The sequence below is a fragment of the Nannobrachium achirus genome (assembly GCF_963921795.1).
Source record: "Nannobrachium achirus genome assembly, chromosome: 19".
Taxonomy (NCBI): Eukaryota; Metazoa; Chordata; class Actinopteri; order Myctophiformes; family Myctophidae; genus Nannobrachium; species Nannobrachium achirus.
This window is the reverse complement of record NC_137826.1, coordinates 47,406,087-47,428,141: the sequence shown is the minus strand read 5'-3', so window position 1 is coordinate 47,428,141 and position 22,055 is coordinate 47,406,087. Positions and strand designations below refer to the sequence as shown.

The 22,055-nt window shown below is 41.3% G+C and overlaps 1 protein-coding gene across 1 annotated transcript in view; it reads right to left on the bottom strand.

The window, feature by feature from the left end:
* The window catches only part of trim37 (tripartite motif containing 37), a 57,362-nt gene that overhangs the window by 27,708 nt on the left and 7,599 nt on the right, over positions 1-22,055 (bottom strand). Inside the window, exons 6-14 of the mRNA XM_080748751.1 lie at positions 19,646-19,733; positions 17,029-17,151; positions 15,030-15,153; positions 11,189-11,256; positions 10,394-10,518; positions 5,911-5,961; positions 4,838-4,919; positions 3,608-3,684; positions 2,446-2,625 (exon numbers count right to left, since the gene is read on the bottom strand). Coding sequence (XP_080604877.1) covers positions 2,446-2,625; positions 3,608-3,684; positions 4,838-4,919; positions 5,911-5,961; positions 10,394-10,518; positions 11,189-11,256; positions 15,030-15,153; positions 17,029-17,151; positions 19,646-19,733 — 918 coding nt within the window. The remainder of the gene's footprint in view (positions 1-2,445; positions 2,626-3,607; positions 3,685-4,837; positions 4,920-5,910; positions 5,962-10,393; positions 10,519-11,188; positions 11,257-15,029; positions 15,154-17,028; positions 17,152-19,645; positions 19,734-22,055) is intronic.

Here is a 22,055-nt window from a genome sequence, read left to right as displayed (position 1 = left end):
AATTCACCTAGTACAGTACCAGCAACAGTTACACCATACAAGCAGACAATTCACAGAGGACTTTACTGTGTGATAAAAAAGAAAAAGGACATGTTGATTGTTTGAGCTTTTAACAGTTTAAGCCACCCTCTCAGCTATGAGCCGAGGTCCTGCTTTAAGCCTGCAGCGGACAATTTTTTCAATAACTTGCCATGGCTGTGTATTATCCCACTTATTACATGGCTACTTATGGACAAAATCAATAATTTGACATGAGAATGTAATGTTTTATTGGCTTACAAGCTCCTGCTTCCATAGCAACTATAACAGAGGCAGCGCAGCAACGTTGTTGAGTAATAGCAGACTTTACCACTTAACCCATTTAGAACGGGTACACATTTTGTGTATCATTATTTTATGCTTTAACTATTGAAAAATAGCAGATATACAAGCTCACAGCGCGGCACCGAGTGCCGCGCTGCGAGCTTGTAGATCTGCTATTTTTGAAAAATCGTGAAAATTAGAATTTTGACCCGATTCTATAAGTGTCTTTTGAATCCTTCTAAGATTTGTTGAAAAACCTGTGTTTCTATGTCAGCAATCTGGCCAGCCATCATCAAAGAAAAGGTCCTTTTCACTTAACTGGAGCTCAGTTAGTCTGTTCTTGAGAGACTACTATGTCAGTGGTTCTCAAACCTTTTCATGTGAAGGACCCCCAAAATGATATTTGGCCACGGACCCCCATCTCAAAATATTTAGTTCCAGGGACCACCCAGAAGCAAAATTTGAGTTACAAACATTCGCTTTAAAAATACATATATTCAAAGATTTCCACACATTTTCACGACTTTTTCAAAAATAGCAGATCTACAAGCTCGCAGCGCGGCACTCGGTGCCGCGCTGTGAGCTTGTATATCTGCTATTTTTCACTGGTTAAAGCATTCAATAATTCTAGGCCTAAATGGGTTAAACCCTCTATTCTTAGTCAAATGGACCCCAGTTGAATAGCTTGCTGCTGGGCAGAAAATGACAATTAAAAAAATACACGTAAATGACAAACAGATGATAGCTTCCTTTCTCGGCCTTCGGGAGGTAGCATTCAGAGTGTGGAATAGTCGTCTGGCCACGAAAGTCTAGTCAGACTCTTATGGAGGCTGTCACGATCATGACATTTTCGTCAAATAATTGCCATACAAATAGCTGTGATTAATGATTGAATTGTGTCACGATATCACGATTATTGTGACAAAAGAAATCGCGATTTAGAATATTATCACGATAATCAAAACCATTATCCTGGGGTAGAACATTTGCCAAAAAATTGCAGATCTACGAGCTCACAACGAGTCGCGTTGTGAGCTTGTGGATAGGCTATTTTTTGGCAAAGACATTTGAAAGAGTGAAGAAAAAAAAAAAAAACTTTATCAAGTACATATATTACCCTTTACCTTTTACCAATTCTAGAGGGTTTAAGTGGTACCGGATATGCAGCTCGGCAAATAAAAAGTGAATTGATCCCAGTGCATGACGGAGGACGATATCACAATAAATTAAATCTCCACGATACGATTATCGCGAGTGTTTTTTATCACGATAAACAACGCGTATCGTCCCATCCCTAGCCATCACGCAGCCCTCCCTTTTGAGTGTCGGCGGCCGCGTGGCCTAACTCGCTTGATGCCTTTTCTCCCCCAAAATGTTCTCCCCCCCGTTGGCCTCGCGGCCCAAATACCGGTTCGCGGCCCAGGCGAGGCCGCTCTGCAGCCCACAGGGGTCTTGTTGACTGTGTTAAAAGATCATACAGACATGTTTACCCACTGAATATGACTCACCGGTTGAGCCTATACAGCAATTATCCACAACATACTGCAATTTGTTTGAGTTTGAAATGAGTACCAGATTGAATGTCTTTTCCACATGGTGTTGCACACCACAGTTTAAAGCCATACGACAGTGGTAGAGCTGTGTACGGTAGTTTACAGTAAACTTTTAGTTTTTGTTCCGGTTATGTCATTGGCGTGTGGTTCCATTCCATTCCATTCGTACTTAATATTTATCCCACGATTTTGTAAAGCATTATTGACCCAGTGCCAATTGTCTAAGCAGTGATCCTAGGCGCTGCTCTCCCTCTGCCAACCTGGAGAGAGCCCTGAACTGAGCTCATGCATCCTTCAATGCTTCTTATCACCTGACAGGGAGGAGTATCCCCAGTAGGACGTAGTGTGTAGAAGGAAACACGTTATTCCGACCGGTTCCTTTCCCCTCCATCAGGCGCCCCGGCTGACCCGGGGGAGGCAGTATAGAGACTAGGATTACTGCATTGTTTTGCTGTTATCTGCTATTTTTCAATAGATAAAGCATATATAGATATAGATAAGATATAGATAATTCCAGGCCTAAATGGGTTAAACGCCAGTGCTTCTCACCGTAGCACCAGGGTGTCAGTATGCATGTTGAGGTACTCACCGTAGCACCAGGGTGTCAGTCTGCATGTTGAGGTACCCCTCGCTGGCCAGCAGGTCCAGTCTGAAGAAGCGGTTGTATCCCCAGCACTCTCCCACCTCGAAGTCCGACGCAAACTCTCTGATGATGTTCTTGGTGGGGTCGCTGGACGCCTGGTGCACCATCTCCACACGGTACTCATACCTGAGAGACACACCACCATTACAAAATGTAACGAGACAATTCCTTGTCATACAAATAATTGCAATTGACGATTTAACTGTGTTCTTGGCATTGAACATCATGAATAAAAACAGAATTTCTGTTTGACTTTTAGGCTTCATAATCAACTAGAAGCAGTGCTCTTCTGAGCACAGGTCTCTGCCAGGTCAGGTATGTTATCGTGGCCTCCTGGTGGCGCTATAATAGTCCAATGTGAAAAGGGTTAGGATGTCTTCTTCTGCCTTTTACGGTAATCTGACGCTGCATTCATGATTTGAGGCATTTTGCTCGAAAAAGGTGGCGCTATAACATGCCATGTGAAAAGGATGGCATTTGTTCCTCGACCTAGTGGGAATTTGCGTGCAAAGTTTCATGGAAATTGCAACCTGCGTTCATGATTTGAGACGTTTTGTTCAAAACGGAGCAATCCTGCAAACTTTGGAAGCCAATGTTAGCCAATTAGGACTATAGAGATACTGTGTACTGATTTGCGTGATTTTTGGATAAAATAGTAATATCCCAAAAAGTGTTTTACGAAAGTCGGCCTCCTGGTGGCGCTCTAAAAGACAGATATGAAAAATGCAGGGCGAATGTATTTCCTTGGCCTCTAGGGAGTGCACATACATTTTACAATGAACGGCGGAGTTCATATAGTAATAGTATATAGTTAGTTTGTTATAGCGCCACCATGAGGCTGATTATAAAAAAATCAAGAGGCATGTCTTCCTCAGGACGTGCAACATTTCACGGAAATCGCACTCTGTGTTCATCATTTGAGGCATTTTGTTCAAAAGGGAGCACTCTTGCAAACATAACCCCAAGCCAACTCTTTTTAACCCCAAAACACCCATTGTTCTGGTGAGGACCTGGAATATTATCCTCACAATGTCTATTAATCAAATCCTACTATACACAAATATAGTAACTGAGTAACTAACACACACACACACACTTTTGGACATACTTTGAAGTCTCAGGAAGTCCAGCAGACAGCTCCAAGAACACAGAGAGGTAGTTCCCTCGAACCACTCCGTTACCGTCCTACAAACGCACACACACACACACACACACACACACACACACACACACACACACACACACACACACACACACACACACACACACACACACACACACACACACACACACAAATATATTCGGACAAATGTCTCTCCTTCCCTGCAAAGTGAAATATATTCGGACAAATGTCTCTCCTTCCCTGCAAAGTGAAGTCCAGTTCAAACAGGTGTCCACTTGTTTGAACTGGACTTCGCTTCGGGGGACGCAAGGTTAGCCAGCAACACATTTCTGAAATTTCAAACCGGGTTATAGGTTTATACTAGTATAATATTAATAATACAGTTTTAACCTGATCATTTACTGTAAATGTCTGACTGACCATCCATCCAGCTATGATATGTTGAACTACAATTTTGTTCTACTCTGTGACATCAAGTATTTCTGGCGTTTCTGCCTCATTATGCACATGCCAATGAAGCAGGATTTAACTGCTTTTAAAGAACAGGTGACAACACAGGAACTACAGTATGTTTTCCGAAACTCAATTTCATTCAAGGTTGAGGAACACAGTTAAATGGGAGTGGAGTGTTTTTAATTAAGTCTGAGAGTGTGGAATGGGTAAAATCTGTCAAATCAGGGATACAATACGAAAAACTGACCTGTAAGGGTTACATGACCAGAGTTAAATAGAGAAACAAGCCATGTCGTTTGTGCGTAATGTCGCCCTCTAGGGGGTTCATGCTGGTATTGTTTTGTATTCAAATCGCCATTGGGGATTCTGCGATCGCTGCATATAAGGACTGTGTTAAAAAAATAAACACACCATGTGCGCGTTTCTGTCAGCGGGGGGGTTCTGCATAGTTTATGATATTCATTCATATCTGATATAGCCTGTGTAACTCGTTTATAGCGTTTATTGTGTTACTCTTTGGGTAAATCTGTAAATTTCCACCTTAGTCGATGCTTCATATCCATTTGGGTCAATCCGAGAGCATGGTGTGTTTATATTTTTAACACAGTTCTTATATGCGGTGATTGCAAATTCCCCAATGGCGATTTGAATACAAAACAATACCAGCATGAACCCCGTAGAGGGCGACATTTCACGCCATTTCACGGAAGTGACATCACTACTGAATTAACAGCTCCTCATTTTACTACAGCGATTACTCACCGGGTAGACTTTAAGTCTCCAACAGAGTCCAGAGATCTGTAGAGGAGGACTGTACACTGGGTCAGCCCTCTGCCTTAGAGTGCTACACACACACGTACGTCACACGCGCACACGCACACACGCACACACGCACACACACACACACACACACACACACACAGTGCTGTCAATGAAAATGATAGTCATTCAGGAATCACGATGAGTCACAGGTTAATTAGCAGAGAGCCTTGCAGTATTTAATCACTGCCTTGCACCTGCGACCTCACAGCGTCGCCAAAAGTTACATTAAAGCCGATGAAAGATGCATGTGTTGAGATTCATAATAGTAGTAAACACCAGCCTACTAGTAAATACCAGCCTAATATACTAACAGAGGGTGAAGGAAAAAGCCTGGAATCAGACGAATCTGCCCTTGGCAGAAAAATGGCTGCAGTGATATAATCTGGCTACGCTAGTAACACTAGTTTACTTCACTGTTCGGGGGGTCTGCCATGAGGAAAAAGAAAAAAGAAAAAACACTAGGCACTGCACCGTTGTTCCAGCCATGGCCTTTGTGGCCTCCTTGAAATGCCTGCCCTGCTTACAACACACATTCACTTTCAAAATTGTACAGAAATAGCTGAATGTACAAGCTTACGATGAATCGCATCACAATGCATTGTGACCTTGTGGATCTGCCATTTTCGCTACTTTTGCACAACAGTTTTGTACGACAAATACATACAAAACATAACTTATATGGAAATATGGGGATATAAGGTTTCTTCCCGACAGCGACTATGTTTTTTGGGATCCCGGTGAGCAGGTTGGTGGTGCCTTGCATGGTTTCCTCCGCCATCAGTGTATGAATGGGTGAATGTAATGCATAATCTATGTAAAGCGCCTTGGATAAAGGTGCAATATAAATGCACCATTTACCATTTGTGTCCTCTTGGAGGAGAGAAATGTACAGGGGGAAAAAAAGATTTATCTCTCTTGTCTGCATCAGCAAATCAGAAACTCTGGTAAAAAAAAAAGAAAAGAATAAGTAAACTTTGCCATTACTCTGCCACCGTGTAAGTGACATGATTTACCTGAAGTTGGCCAAGACGAAAGTGCTTGAGTCATAGGCTGGAACCAGTTCACTGCGGAGACAGACAGACAGACAGACAGACAGACAGAGAGAGGTGTTTTAAGTGACAGAAATGAAGACATCCACGGTAGCTGTGGATACTGCTTAACATTGGGCATAAAAATATCTCCTGTGCATTATGACTCATTGATGCTTGACGTAAAGGCTCATGAAGCGCCTTCACTTCCTGGTAGACAGGAGTGCAGGGGCGTCAAAAAGGGGGGGAAAGTGGGACTGAGGGCCCAAGGTGGAGGGGCCTTAATTATTTTATACTTTAGCTATTGAAAAATAGAAGATTTACAAGCTCTCAGCGCGGCACCGAGTGCCGCGCTACGAGCTTGTAGATCTGCTATTTTTGAAAAGTGGTGAAAATGTGTGGAAATCTTTGAATATATGTATTTTTTTAAGCAAACATTTTTAACTCAAATTTTGCTTCTGGGGGGTCCCTGGAACGTAATATTTTGAGATGGGGGGTCCGTGGCCAAATACATATCATTTTAAGGGTCCTCCCCCCCCCCAATATGAAGAACATTCATGGGGGGCCCGCAGTGAATCCTTGTACCCAGGGCCCAGGATTTGGTGGGACACCCCTGCAAGAGCGTAGGAGGAAATAGCCATAGTAGAGACCAGCGGTGGAAGGGAACTACCGTAAATCCCCAATTAGTAGCCCGGGCGTTTATTTCGCAAAATGGGGTCGGACCCCGGGCGCTTAAAAGGGACCAGGCGGCTATTGGTAACAGGCTTTTATTTATTTTGGCACTGGCCAGCACTGGGCCATTATTTGGTAATTTTTTCTTTCTCAAACTATATAATAGTAATAATAATCAAAATGTTATAATAAATGTTAGAATTATTATTATTTTAATTGTTATGAACACCCAGAAAATAGCACATTGCGATCTATTAGACCAAACCTCATTTAAAAAATATCAAGAGTGTATGAATGCCTTTTAAAAAAATATATATACTATTATTTATACTAAGGGAATCTTTCTCCAAAATAATCAATTACCGCATACCAGCAAAGACGCATCTAGGTCTGACTCTGTAGTCAACGAGCCGACTCAACGACCCAATTAGCGTAGAAGTCCTGCAGCTGGTGCTCTGACTGGACTCTGACATGACCACTGAACAGCTCCACTATCCTGACATTAAAATATTATGGTATTGCATTATGATTAAGCCTTCTGCATTCCCCTTGAACCTCAAAATAATGGATTACTTCTTCAAAATGCGGATAACAAGAGGCAGCAACAGGTAATGAGTTATTCTGATCCAGCTGGTGTTATTGTCCAGTCTTTCTCCATCACAACGTTTTGCCATTAAAGTAGCCTACTCACGCAAACTTTGCATTGTAGCAACGTTTTAGACAGTAATGAATGGTGGTCAGTGAGCAGAGAGCAGCAGACTCCTTAGTCCTTTTTTCCTCTCTTTTTTTTGTGTCCTTTGGCAATCTGTTCCCCGACGCACAGACAGACAGTGCGTCCTGCGTGCGCGTCATATGGTAGCGCAGCACTGGGCTGGGCTGGGCTGGGCACCATATACATTTGGCTTAGAAGTAGAAGTGTCTGTTCACAGGGCTGTGAGCTTGTAGATTTGCTGTTTTCAGCGCATTACCGTCATGCAACATATGACCCGTAGCGACGCACAGCGAGTGCGGTGCGTTGCAACGTGCTGTCACAGCACTGCTGTGAGCTTGCAGATTTGCTGTTTTCAGCGCACCACTGCCATGCAACATAAATGACCAGTTAAGTTGAATAAATAGCAAATAATACCAAACAACCAAACAAATAATAGCCCGGGCTCTTACATAAAACATAATAAGGATAATATTAATTGCAAATAACGGCCCAGGCGCTTATACGGACCGTGCGCTTATTTGAAACAGGCGTTTATTGCGCAAAATGGGGTCAGACCCCGGGCGGATATATGGGACCCGGCGGCAGTTTGCCACCGGGCGATTAATTGGGGATTTACGGTATGTACATTTACTCAAGTACAGCTTTGAGGTACTTTTACTTTGTTTGAGGATTTCCGTTCGTCACTACTATGTGCTTCTACTCCACTACATCTCAGAGGCAAATGTTGTCCTTTTCTTACTCCACTACAATTATTTGAAAACTTTGGTTACTAGTTACTTTGCGAATCATCTTCAACTCATGCTCTGCCACGTGACGAGTTTAAAGGTATCTGTGGTGAGTTGAAAGCTTAGTCTACTTAGTGGACGCAGTCTGGGCCCCCCACCTTCTATGCAAAATGAAAAATATTCCACCTGATGGAGAAACTCTTCCTGGTTGAAGACTGTTTTTTACAAAACAGCTCTTTGCAGAGCTGAATAACACCCAACGAGACTAATGCTGTTAATGCGGTCTGCTAACTTGGGCAGTAGTGAGTTGGCGCCAATGCGCCATGAGATCAAGTGACCGGGAAGTCTGTCTCCCTGATTCACTTCAGTGTAACACTGCTGCACAAACATGCATTTTTCTCCTAATCTAACTTTTAAATCACCTTCATGTTTAAAACGTGGCCTTTTCTACCGGCCGTTACAAAAGCTAAAAGCCTATATCTCTGGACAGGGATTATTTTCCCATTCTAGGTGACCTGTGGGCGTCTTTTGAATGCTCCCGTGCGCGATTTTTACTATGGTACTGTACGTGAAAAACTCTCGCTTTCATGGCAGTAAATGAGAATACAAAACCCCCTATTTGCTATTTGAAAATAGACAATCTACATGCTCACAACACGTCGCAATGGGGCACGTTGTGAGCTTGTAGATCTGCTATTTTCCAAACAATTTGACAAATGGCTTCAAAAGTATTTTTGCTTTTGGTACTTTAAATACATTTTGATGCCAATACCTTTGTTAGCAGGACACGTTACTTGAATAAAAGTACTAGTATTTCTACACTGTGGTGGTATTGTTACCTTTAGTTAAATAAAAGTACTTCTTCCACCACTGGTAGAGATGCAGGAATCGGCACTGACGTCATGCAGATATCACCCACCCGTCCTCCCACCCAAACCAATTATTTCCTCCGACTTGTAGACTTATATTGGCAGACATAACTTATAATTATTTCATACAGAACATGTTGAGAAGCTCAAATTAAATGGAAATGTCACCCATACCAGCCGTAGAGCTCCATATCGTCGTTGTCGGGTGGAAACCTCGTATCTCCAAGTTTCAAATTTGTACGTTCTTTCGCAAAGTAAAGCCCTGCTTCATCATACAAGGCCGTCGCACAAAAGTAGTGAAAACAGCCGATCTGCTGTTTTCACTAGTTTAGTTCTTTTTTTAAATGATAAATGCAAAACGAACGGTTTTGGACATACAAGGTTTTCACCCGACAAGGACGATATGCAAACGCAGCGGATACAAACCATATCACAGGGACAAATGCTGTTTGCCATTATCAATTTAAACCGTACTGTATACACTTAATTGTATAAGTGTTGGGACCATGCCGAATGACATAGCAGAGAAAAAAGACTGTTACTTTTCAGGATTCAAATTCAAAAACAGCAAAGTTGCAGAGCTACAAGCTCAAAACGAGTGGCTTCACCACTGTTCAAGCTTGCAGATCCACTACTTTTGATTCTTGTGTGTGATGCTGTAGTATGCTTTACGAAATAATAACACAACATGTTTAAATATGGGAGGTTCTACACAACAGCAACGAAACATCACAGAACTTCTCAGGTTCCTGAAAGGTTTCAGGTTCTGGGAAGGAATGGGACGATTATGGATATGAACATTTCATATCACTATTATTGTGACCAAAGAAATTGTGACTTACGACATCGCGATATTCAAAATATCCACAACATCCATTATTCTGGGGCATAACATTTGCCAAAAAATAGCAGACCTACAAGCAAAAAAAAAAAAAAAGACTATCAAGTACATATATTATAAGCAGGGCTGTCTTCTAAAAATCGACGCGTCGTTTTAAGCCCCCGGAATCAACGCCAATTGTTTGAGTCGAGCCGTCGAAAATATATAATATATAATTTTTTGTCACACCGGTTACTGTGGTGCGCTATGAGAGTGCTGGACTGGACTGTCATGTACTTCGTATTGAGTCTTACACTAAAACAATGTTCATATTACTGTTTTATTGTATTATGTTGATGTGGTTTAAAGCAAGTTTTTTTTTTTATTATTATGTTTTACATAAACGATTCGTCGACGCGTCAGATCTCGAGTCGACTTGATAAATCCTGAGTCGAAGACAGCCCTAATTATAAGTACGTTTTACCAATAGAGGGTTTAAATGGTACCGGATATGAAGCTCAGCAAATAAAAGGTGAATTGATCCCAGTGCATGACGGAGGACGACTACGATAAATAAAATCTCTGCGATACAATTATCATGAGTGTTTTTTTTATCACCATAATATCGCTTATCGTCCCATGATCCCTAGTTGTGGGTTGTTCCACTTACCTGGTGAAGTCAGGAGGCACCGGCGTGGTGACAAAGGACTGCATGGGTTTACGGTGGACCTGCTGGAACATGAGCAGGATCTCTGGGCTCTTGGAGATCAGCTCACTCTTACTGCAGGAGTGGAGCTGTCGCACGCGCACGCACACACACACACACACACACACACACACAGTTAATTTGGGACAGGCTACAGGCTAATGCGAGACAAACACGACTAGATAAACCTCTATACTAATATGTTGTAGAAGTTTAGGGTTTAACTCTCAAATACCTGGAACGCGCCCAGGTCGTGTTAGATTTTAACCACTTTAACCATTATTTTATGCTTTAACTTTAGAACAATAGCAGATATACAAGCTCACAGCGCGGCACCGAGTGCCGCGCTGCGAGCTTGTAGATCTGCTATTTTTGAAAAATCGTGAAAATGAAATAGTCTTTGAATATCTTTGACCAAATATTTGACCCGACTTCTAAATCCTTCCTCTAAATCAGCTGTTCTCAAACATTTTCATGTCAAGGACCCCCAGAATTACATTTATTCGGCCGCAGACACCCATCTCAAAATATGTTGTTCCAGGGACCCCCCAGAAGCAGAGATTTGAGTTACAAAAGTCTGCTTTGAAAAATATATTTTGAAAAATGTGCACGATTTTTTTTTAAATAGCAGATCTACAAGCTCGCAGCGCGGCACTCGGTGCCGCGCTGTGAGCTTGTATATCTGCTATTTTTCACTGGTTAAAGCATTCAATAATTCCTAGGCCTAAATGGTTTAAAGAGGTCAAGTGAGCTACAAACCTGGTGTTCAACTTCTTGTAGGAGAGACTCCAGGAGCTCCGTCTCTTGAGTCAGAGAAGTCTTCTGGCCTGTAGGGGGTGGTAGGAAATGAAGTAAATCTACTAAATGCTGCGTTCAACCCAACCTCACGTAGCCAGGCTTACTCATCTGCGAAGGGGAAAAGCCTGGTGACAATATGAGGCAGAGTGTGTTCTAGGGGTGGGGTGGGGCCGGGCGGGAATTTACACAGATTTTGGTCACTTTACTTTTTTCAACCTCGACCCAGAACTAGTTTGGAAGCTGGGTGAGATAGCAAGCAACAAGCAGCACTATTATGCTGCCGCAGAGTCTCAGGTCAAGTGTTGCTCAAGCCATACTGTGTAAATTAAAAAAGGGTAGGGTTGAATTAGCATAGGGAATTGGTTAACAGCAACGGGCACAAACTCATCTCCATATTTTAACTGTGGGTTTTGTTTTGTTTTCATAAATGAATGCCCTACTTGATCATACTACAGCGTCAAACATAAGTCTTTTAGAATTTCAGTCCCAAAAGGTAAAATCCTGACATGTGACAATGGTTTCCGACAGACGATATGAAACAAAAAACGTACAATGATTGAGCGAGCCGAATTGGAATACTGAGAAAAGCACTTGTCACACAGCGACAAGTGTCGGGGCATCAGTTTGTAGCTTTGTGTCGCTGTCCCTGTCGTTTTGTCACCTCTAGTGTGAACACAGCATTAGAGAGCAACATTCAAAGCACAGACACAGCATGCTTTCACAGTACAAATGAAACTAAGAACAACTAATAAGGCAGACAAACAGACAGACTCACTGTATCAGGCTCTACTAAAACACAGCCAAAGAATGGTTCACGGCATCCACAGATACAAAAACACAAGCATCCACAGATACAAAAACACAACAACAAATACATTTTACATTTAGGGATGTATTCTGAATTTCCGGTTACGCAAGGATATTTCGATATTTTTCTTTTATTTTTGGCTATATTGGTTCATTTGCATATAATAATAATAAAAACATGCAGACAAAGTGTAACAGGGGAGATAAAAGCCAATAACAATAAAAATAGGCACAAACAACCTCTTCAGCACCAGTAGTTTTACTGTACAGTAAAAGCCTCAGTGTTAAGCCCTTTGCACACAGGACAGTTGCGTTTCTTCCGTTTGCTGTATGAATAAAACGCATTGGATTTGGTGTGCAAGGCTGTGTGGAATCGGCACTGCGGATCCAAAAGGGAGTCATAAAAGGAGTGATGAGTTTTTTACCGCATGCGACAAGACGCACGAATCGAACTGGGTTCGATCGAGAAAGAAACGCACGGCGGCAGCCACTCGTCGCACGGCTAATTCGGAGCCGGTGTGCATGAGGTCATAGAGAATCATTGTTTTCTTTTCAAAAAATTATATTGTCCGTTTTATCCGTGCGGTTAAACGCGCCTGTGTGCAAAGGGCTTTAGTGTGCAAAGGGCTTTAGTGTTGTCCATTTGTACACAGACATGGTTGGACGTAGAGAAGAACAGAACAGCATGCAGCTGCTCCTCAGATATATAACTACATTACTTTCAGAGATAATGGCCTTGTAAATGAAGCCAGGAGCCACTTAAGAGAGGTTTCCCCACCGGTGGAAACTAATGCCAGGTTGGCTACATTAGTCAGATGTTATCTGTGTGTGGCAGCCATGCACTCCAACAGGGATATACTTCATTGCACAAGTGTGCGACTCTGCAGTGCACCACAAAAGCTAACAACACAGTGTGTTGTTTTTTTATCTTGCAAATCTGTTATATTTGTTTGTGTGACACGATCGTACTACAGAGTACAAATTAGGCTTATGTGGAACTGACTACGCACCAGATTTGACACCAGAACACCCCCCCTCCCCACAAAATCCAGCTGTGTGTGTAGGCTAATGCATTTGATTATAATTAGATCCAAACCTTTCAATTTTTCATGTAGGATGCATTTTGAAAGGAGACTAAAGAAATACCGCAGCTACCATTCTGATATAAAATGTTCAATTTATTTTTTCATGTGAGCCGTAGCTGTATTGCAGATTCATGTTTACTAACCGTTAATTGACCAAATAATTGTTGCGAAGCTTTCCATATTGTAAGCCAAGTGCAGCCAGCATGTATGCCTGGAGGTCCTGAACACATGTTACCCAGATCAAACGTATAGATCAAATACACAGTCAGTCCACCAGGCTGTTATTTATATCCTCGCTGTCACGCACAAACCTCATATCTCCGTGTTTCAACTTGGTTTTGGTTGTTTTCATGTAAATTAAATGTCTTCACCATGCAAGAGTTGTCAGACAAAAAAAAGTAGTGAAAATATTTCCACTAATTAAAAATAATAATAATAATAACAATGTTATTTTAAACAATCAGTGGTGTAAAGTAACTGAGTATATTTACTTTAGATATTCTTTTTAGGTATTTGTACTTTACTTGAGTATTTCCAGTTTTCAGTACTTTTACTTCTACTGCACTACATTCTCAGAGGCAAATATTATACTTTTACTCCACTACAGTTATTTGAAAACTTTAGTTACTAGCTACTTTGCAGATATAAATTATGAAATTGGAAAACATACATTAATCCACTATTTCTCTATTTTATACGTAGGCTATTTGAAAATAACTGATCTACAAGCTCACAACGCGTCGCATTGCAACGCGTTGTGAGCTTGTAGAACGGCTATTTTCAAAGATTTTGTACATTTACTTTTGGTACTTTAAGTACATTTTGATGCCAATACTTTCATACTTTTACTCAAGTACATTTTGAATTCTGGACTTTTACTTGTAAGGGTGCCCTCACACCAAAATACCTATGAGAGTGGAATCCGCGTTCCACCAATGCATTTCAATGAGAGTGAAGCGGTTTCATGCCAGCAGAGGATTTCTGCAAAAAACGCTCCCTTATCATTGAAATGCATTAGCGGAATGCAGATTCCACTCTCATAGGTATTTTGGTGTGAGGGCACCCTAACGGAGTATTTCTACACTGCTGTATTTCAGTTTACAGTTTAGGCATTTAGCAGACACTTTTAATCCAAAGAGACTTACAATAAGCAAGGTAATACATCACTATAATAAGCAAGATAATATGTATTGATACTTTTACTTAAGTATAAAATGTGAGTACTTTTTTACAACACTGGAACGGTTTTGGACATACAAGGTTTCCACCCGACAGAGACGACATTCAGCTCAAGCCGTGTAGTGCACAAGTGCGTGGGTGTGTGTGCGAGTGTGAGCGTGCGTGTGCACATCAAAGGGCATGTGTGGATGAGTGCGTGGGAGAGGAGAGTGGGAGTTCAGAGTGCCGTGTGTGTGTTTTGTTTTCTTCCTAGATGGTGCTTCAATCACGTTGCCCACTAGAGCGTCCCAGAGGGGAGAGATAGTATGAACCCTGATGCTGGTCAGACTCTGGAGCAGGGATGGGACGATAAGAACATTTCATATCACGATTATTGTGACAAAATAAATGGTGATTCACGATATTATCGCGATGATCAAAATCCATTATACTGGGGCGGAACATTTGCCAAAAAATAGCAGATCTACAAGCTCACATTGTAGATCGGCTATTTTTTGGCAAAGACATTTGATAGAGAGTGAAAAGAAAGACTGCATCAAGTACCTTTTACCAATTATAGAGGGTTTAAGTGGTACTGGATATGCAGCTCGGCAAATAAAAGGTGAATTGATCCCAGTGCATGACGGAGGACGATATCACGATAAATTAAATCTCCATGATACGATTATCATGAATGTTTTGACTCTGGAGGCAGCAGGAGGGTGAGTGTGCGGTCGAGCAGCCCTTCTTACCCATGAGGGTGATGAGCTTGTTTTTGAGCTGGTTGTCCAGGCGAGCGATCATCATCTCCACGGCGTTGCGGATCTCCCTAACGCGCTCGTCCTTCGCTCCCCGCACCGCCTCCACATTGCGCTCCTGACGGAAGGAGGGAGAGAGGACATGGGAGGATTTAACCCATTTAGGCCTAGAATTACTGAATGCTTTAATGCTCAGCTTGTAGATCTGCTATTTTTGAAAAAGTTGTGAAAATGTGTGCAAATCTCTTTGAATATATGTATTTTCAAAGCGAACGTTTGTAACTCAAATGTTGCTTCTGGGGGGTCCCTGGAACTAAATATTTTGAGATGGGTGTCAGTGGCCAAATAAATATCGGTTTGGGGGTCCTTCACATGAACAGGTTTGAGCACCACTGGCACTGACATAGTAGTCTCTCAAGAACAGACTAACTAAATTTGGGCCCACTGTGCATTTGAGTTTGGCATCCCTGTTTTAGACTCTAGTCTTGCAGTGTAATTTATTAATGAAATGTTTTAATTGGGATTTGTCTGATTTTCAGTTATTATATATTTGTTAACTGTTTTAGAAAAGGCCAGAGGAAGCCGTTCCTTACAGTGATTTTACATCAGGGTTGTAGACAGTCTGCTCTGTGTTGTGCCTAACAACACCATTTAGCAGTTCTAAAACATCTGTAAATCACAACCACTTTAAGATTTTCAGTTAATTGATAACTTGGTGCCATCTAGTGGCAACTGTCAGCATTGCAACATAAGAATCAGTCAGAGTGGTTTGGTGTAGACCAGACTCAGAGTCTACTACAACTTCACACATACTTTAACTTGTCACTATGACGCATCCATAACCATATAAGGACTTCAATTATACCGTCTAACCTCAATGTGTCATCGTGGCATCAGGCACAAACAAATCAGTCAGCTCCATATATGGGCAGTTGGGCACAAAAGCAACAAGGACAGACAGATATTACAGAGATCTCCATATATGGGCATATCGTTCATATTGGCATTGCGAACTTGCGACGTACCTCTAGTTCTACGACACAGGTGAAGACGTCCAAGTTTAGTACGATTAGAGGGGAAGATGCATTGTTGTGGGGGCAGACAGACATTACAAACACCATTGGGTGAGCTCATAAATCTGATGTATGAGTAATGTCGTACAACCCATTAACACATGGGCTGCTAAGGTTTATAACATTTATAGCTGTTGCTGCTGCCACCATTGACTTACGCTTTGTTTTGACGTGCCTCGCAAGCTTCGTGCGTGTGCACGTGCGTGTCCAGAGAAGATTGTTTACAAACACTCGCGAAACTAAAATCCAAAAATCGCGGTAAAATCGCGGTAAAGTGTCGCCGTGAAAACAATCAGCTCTCTGCTTCCATGGGGCAGTTTTCATGTCATTCTGAGATAAAGCCGTTCTTATGTTTCAAAGTAGAATGTAAAGCATGATAAGTCCTTCCGTGATGTCTTCCCCAGAGGGGCTGCCTGCATTGAGTGGGTGACGTAATGCACTAGGGTCATTCAAAGGGCAGCTCCAGTCTCAAAAAGTTAACTGTTTGTTGCCACGTCTGTGAACGATATAACTTCCTGTGGCAGGGGGACACCTAGTGGCCATAACTCGTCCCTGAACGAGTTTGGCTCCCCAGGTGTTAAGACTGGGAACGCATCTGTGCCACGTAAACACTTTAACTATGCTTTTGTTTATACTTTGGGGGGGGGGGGGGGGGGGGGGCGGTCCCAGGAAACATTTGGAGATGTAATTTTTGGGGGTCCTTGAGAACCACTGATTTAGAAGACATTTATAGAATCGGGTCAAAACTATTTCAAAGACTTGCACAAATGTTCAGGATTAAAAAAAATAAAAAAGCAGATCTACAAGCTCGCAGTGCTGTGCTCTGAGCTTGTAGATCTGCTATTTTGTTTATAGTTAAAGCATAAAATAATGGTTAAAGTGGTCAAGATGTCTTAAATGAAGCGTCGGGGGTTCCTCACCACTTCCTGCACCAGGCTGATCAGCTCCATGAGGCGGCGGCGGAGCTTGGCCACCTCCTCGTTGACCTTGGTGACGTGCTGCTCGTAGATCTCCACCAGGGGCTTGAAGGTGTGGCCTCCATGCTGGAACCACACCACACAACACAAGACACAACCGTATGAACAACATGGAGGATGCCATTCTTCTATGACGGTTACTACGTTCCAGCCGAGACAGAAATAGCAAGACTCTGCATTTCCGGTTTTTCTCCCGCATCTGTGTGAAGTAGGTGGCCACCTTTTTAGGAGACCGAAAGCAGGTTGGAGTCTATGCACCAGTTTCCACGGGAATTTACTGTAGAATTATGTGCGGGGAACCGTCCAGAGAAGAGCTGACATACAAGCTCACGCCATGTCGCAGATGCAACCGTTGTAAGCTTGTACAGTAGATCACACTAGGCTGCGACGCCGGAACTGCCGCCCACCTTCTGCGCAATGCCACGATGGGACGTTGTAAAGTTGTGGATAGTTTCCAATGGAAGAGTGAGCGTGAACACAGCTTCTGAACACTGGTCAACTGAACTAAATATTGAACCCGATCGTCACAACTCACAAGCCACAAATCAAACGAATCAATAGAAAATCAACTTTATTATCAACCTTTCTGTCCCAGCAACAAACTCTTGCGGGATCTAGCACCAGTAAACATACAGTAGGACGTGTGCGAGATTTCCGTCATTATACGACGGCGCCCACTTAGGAGACCATTTGTAGGATGTGTGTACCATGTCTCCTCTAGCGGCTCCAATTGAGAAGGTGCATCTTCCTGAATTAAAAATCTTTGATAACAGTCACTACGTTGCAGTCAAACTGCTTAGAGCATACATGGGCAACTGGCGGCCCGGGGGCCACATGTGGCCCCCACCTTCACTTCATGCGGCCCGCAGGTTAATACCGGAATACTGTTATATTATTGATTTCAGCTGTTACAATTCCAAACATGACCTGCTTTAATTCCGTCAGTCTATATTAGTAGCTTAATGACTAGTATAGTAGTATTAAAATGTATTTTTTTTAATGTTTTTTAAGTTAACATGACTATTAACTAAATGCGTTTGAAATTAATTCAAAATGTTATTCCAATTTAAAAAAAAAAAATGAAAAAAAAATCAGGATTCCAATTCAAAAGAAGCAAAAATAGCTGCGATGCGTTTTGAGCTTGTAGATCGGCTATTTTTGCTTCTTTTGTATGAGATACTAGAATGACAAAGTAGGACGTAGCGATATGCAATGTGGCCCTCTGGAGTGAAGGTGGAATATAGTGGCCCTCGCCATCATCAAAGTTGCCCACCCCTGGCTTAGAGAGTACGACCGATGACAATCCTGATTTTGGAGAGTCCTCCTAGCCCATCGATGACAGCTGTTTGGAACGTTATTTTTCAGAAAGTGTTAATAGATGAACAGAACATTTCTGAAAACATACTAGGGACACCAGGCTGTTAAAATCATGACCCAACGATAGCAATTATCTGCATAATAATTGCTAATACTGCTGTTGTCAAAAAGCCAAATAAATTAAGCTATACAGTATATGGGTCTGGCTCTGCTGCTTCGTATGAGGACAAACGTTTTCGTCAGGATTTCATATCCGATGCACTGCCGACTTCAACGACATGGACAGACTTTTTAAACTTGTTCTATTTCTGTGTTTGTTCAGTGGAAATTCAAGTCCAGGATAAAACATTTAGACAAGACCAAGATAACGAATAATGGATAACAAATAAATGAAATAATACATAATCTCATAGAAATATAAATAAAAAGCAGACAGAGAGACAAAGGGAGAGATTATTGAGGTCCTAAAAGACAACGATCAGTTAAAACAAGACATTAACCATGGCACATTCGTCAGCTAGACAAACTGCTTTAAACATACAGAGAGAACAGTCAACCTCATTTCAGTTCATTATGCTTCTAGGTCTGTTACTGTATGAAGAAAATGGTAACCGTCTTTTTATGCTATGAATTGGATCTATTAAGTAGCCAATAAATCGGAGGTAAATTGGAATTGTAGGAATTGACAATTTGGCCAATGTTTGACCAGTTTTTATAGTATAGTTTGTTGATGTATTTAGATGCAGTCATTTTTCTTTTCTTTGGAGGTATTAACACAGTTTGTATTGGTACCACCCCTGTGCCAACCCCGAGTTTCCCCGAGTTTTTTTTTTAATTTTTTTTTTTCAAAAACATTTTTTTTTGGACCTCCAGAAATGTATTAGGCATGATCGCGATCGCGAAATTGCATGTTTAACCCCCAAACCAGCCCATTCTTTCAAACATGGCAGCCATGTTTGTTTACATCTGAAGAAAACATAATGGCTGCTAAATCATGAATGCCTGAACGGATTTCCAAGCGGATTTTTTTGTTTGAAAGCTGTGAACAGTGTGCACACACGTGGTGCATCATCTAGGCATGGGCATGCACGATCCGTGCACTATAAATTACATGGAGGTCTATGGAGACCATGGCATCGCGGGACATTGAAGAGAAAAAATCATTGCAACATAAGTGTTAAAAAAGGTCTTAAAAGTCCTTAGATTCACTTTCACTAGTAACATGAATGAGTGTCAGATTTACCATGCCTCCCCATAGCGCACACTGGTGGCAGATGCACTTCTTACAAGTCCAACAGAACACGCTCAGCTTCTCATGGTGGCTCTCACATCTAGAATAAAGAGAATAAATAAATACATACTTGGAGAGTGTTTTGACATACTTGTGAGTTGAGACAGACAACAAAACAAAGCTCTTTTCTTAGCAATCAATTTATCTTTACCTTTTCTTTTTTTCATCCGCAAAACAAGATTAACAACTTAAACCCTATTTTATACTTTGTCTTAAAGTGGCATTAAGAGCAAAAATATCAACAAAAGCCATTTCTAGGTGATAGAAAACGGTGCACACCACCTTGAAACTATTACCAAATATAGTAGGCAAAGGGAAATATGCCAAATATGCCGTATGCCGACATGTTATGGTTCAAGTCAGGTTTGACATTAACCCATTTAGGCCTACACTTAATGAATGCTTTAACCAGTGAAAAATAGCAGATATACAAGCTCACAGCGCTGCGAGCTTGTAGATCTGCTATTTTTGAAAAAGTCGTGAAATTGTGTGCAAATCTTTGAATATGTGTATTTTGAAAGCGAACGTTTTTAATGCAAATTTTGCTTCTGGGTGGTCCCTGGAACTCAAAATTTTGAGATGGGGGTGCGTGACCCCCATCTCAAACACATATCAATACATATCACATATCAATACATATAAATACATATCTTTTTGGGGGTCCTTCACATGAAAAAGTTTGAGAACCACTGACATAGCAGTCTCTCAAGAACAGACTAACTGAGCTCCAGTTAAGTGAAAAGGATTTTTTCTTTGACGATGGCTGGCCAGATTGCTGACATAGAAACATAGGTTTTTCAACCAAAAAAAACCTTAGAAGTATTCAAAAGACACTTATAGAATCGGGTCAAAATTCAAATTTTCACAATTTTTCAAAAATAGCAGATCTACAAGCTTGCAGCGCGGCACTCGGTGCCACGCTGCGAGCTTGTATATCTGCTATTTTTCAATAGTTAAAGCATAACATAATGATACACAATAATGTGTACCCGTTCTGAATGGGTTTAACTCCACTCAGGGGAACACTGCTGGTGGGGACATTAATTAAAAATGCACCTGGGGAGTGCAAAACCTGCCCGCATCAATATCTCTTGTTATGCAGCAACTTGGTTGATTGTTAGCCTGCAAGCATGGGAGAGCCAACAACTCAAGAGCAAATAGGAACATTTTCTAGATGAGAAACCCCGGCTATTTTAATGAGTTTTGCATCAAAAAGGCCCAAGGTTAAGACTAGGGCTGTCACAATTATTACATAATCATCTAATCGTGATTTTTTTTGACATAATCATGATTATTTTTCATAATCGTCATAATCGTTTCCATGTTGAAAAATGTTCATATATTTAAAAGAAAATAGTAAAAAATAGTGGAAATAGCAGATCTACAAGCTCACAATCAATGTTCTTTTTTAAGTATAAAGTTGTCAAATATAAAGTAATTTCTTTGTATATTTAGGTTATGTGTCGTATCTACCATGTGCAACTTAAAAGCCAAACAGAAATGTAATTGTCAACAACAAAAACACAATTACATTGTTAATCGGAATTATTTGAATGACAAATGTTGTCATTCAATGTTGACATGTTAAATGTCATAATTGTGACAGCCCTAACTTAAGACCACAATGAAAGTCATAATATCAAGAATGAAGCATCATAGAACAAGATATGAGCAGACTGGCTGCGTTTGTACAACCAGGTGCGTTTGTTCAATTCATTGTTTTCCTGTATTCCCGAGACATTGTCATTTTGATCTTGATTGGGAGCTTTCTTTGACATTCTCAAGTTAATCAGCTAGTTATCATTGGCACCACGTTTTGTGAAATCTGCCAATTCGTTCGCAAGTTATTTTGTTCACAGACACTTAAACAGGCAGGGGTAACACCCTGCCAAGCATCCCCGTGGGCAGAGTAATTACATGTAATAGAAATCTATACACAAACATGTACCGTACAAACCCCAACAAAAATAATAAAACAAGCTAAATTTGCTTCCTGATAATTATATATTTTTAGGCCTAGAATTATTGAATGCTTTAACCAGTGAAAAATAGCAGATATACAAGCTCACAGCGCTGTGAGCTTGTATATCTGCTATTTTTGAAAAAGTAGTGAAAATGTGTGCAAATCTTTGAATATATGTATTTTCAAAGCGAACGTTTGTAACTCAAATTTTGCTTCTGGGGGGTCCCTGGAACTAGATATTTTGAGATGGGGGTCCGTGGCCAAATAAAAATCAGTTTGGGGGTCCTTGACATGAAAAGCTTTGAGAACCTCTGACATAGTAGTCTCTCAAGAACAGACTAACTGAGCTCCAGTTAAGTGAAAAGGACCTTTTATTTGATGATGGCTGGCCAGATTGCT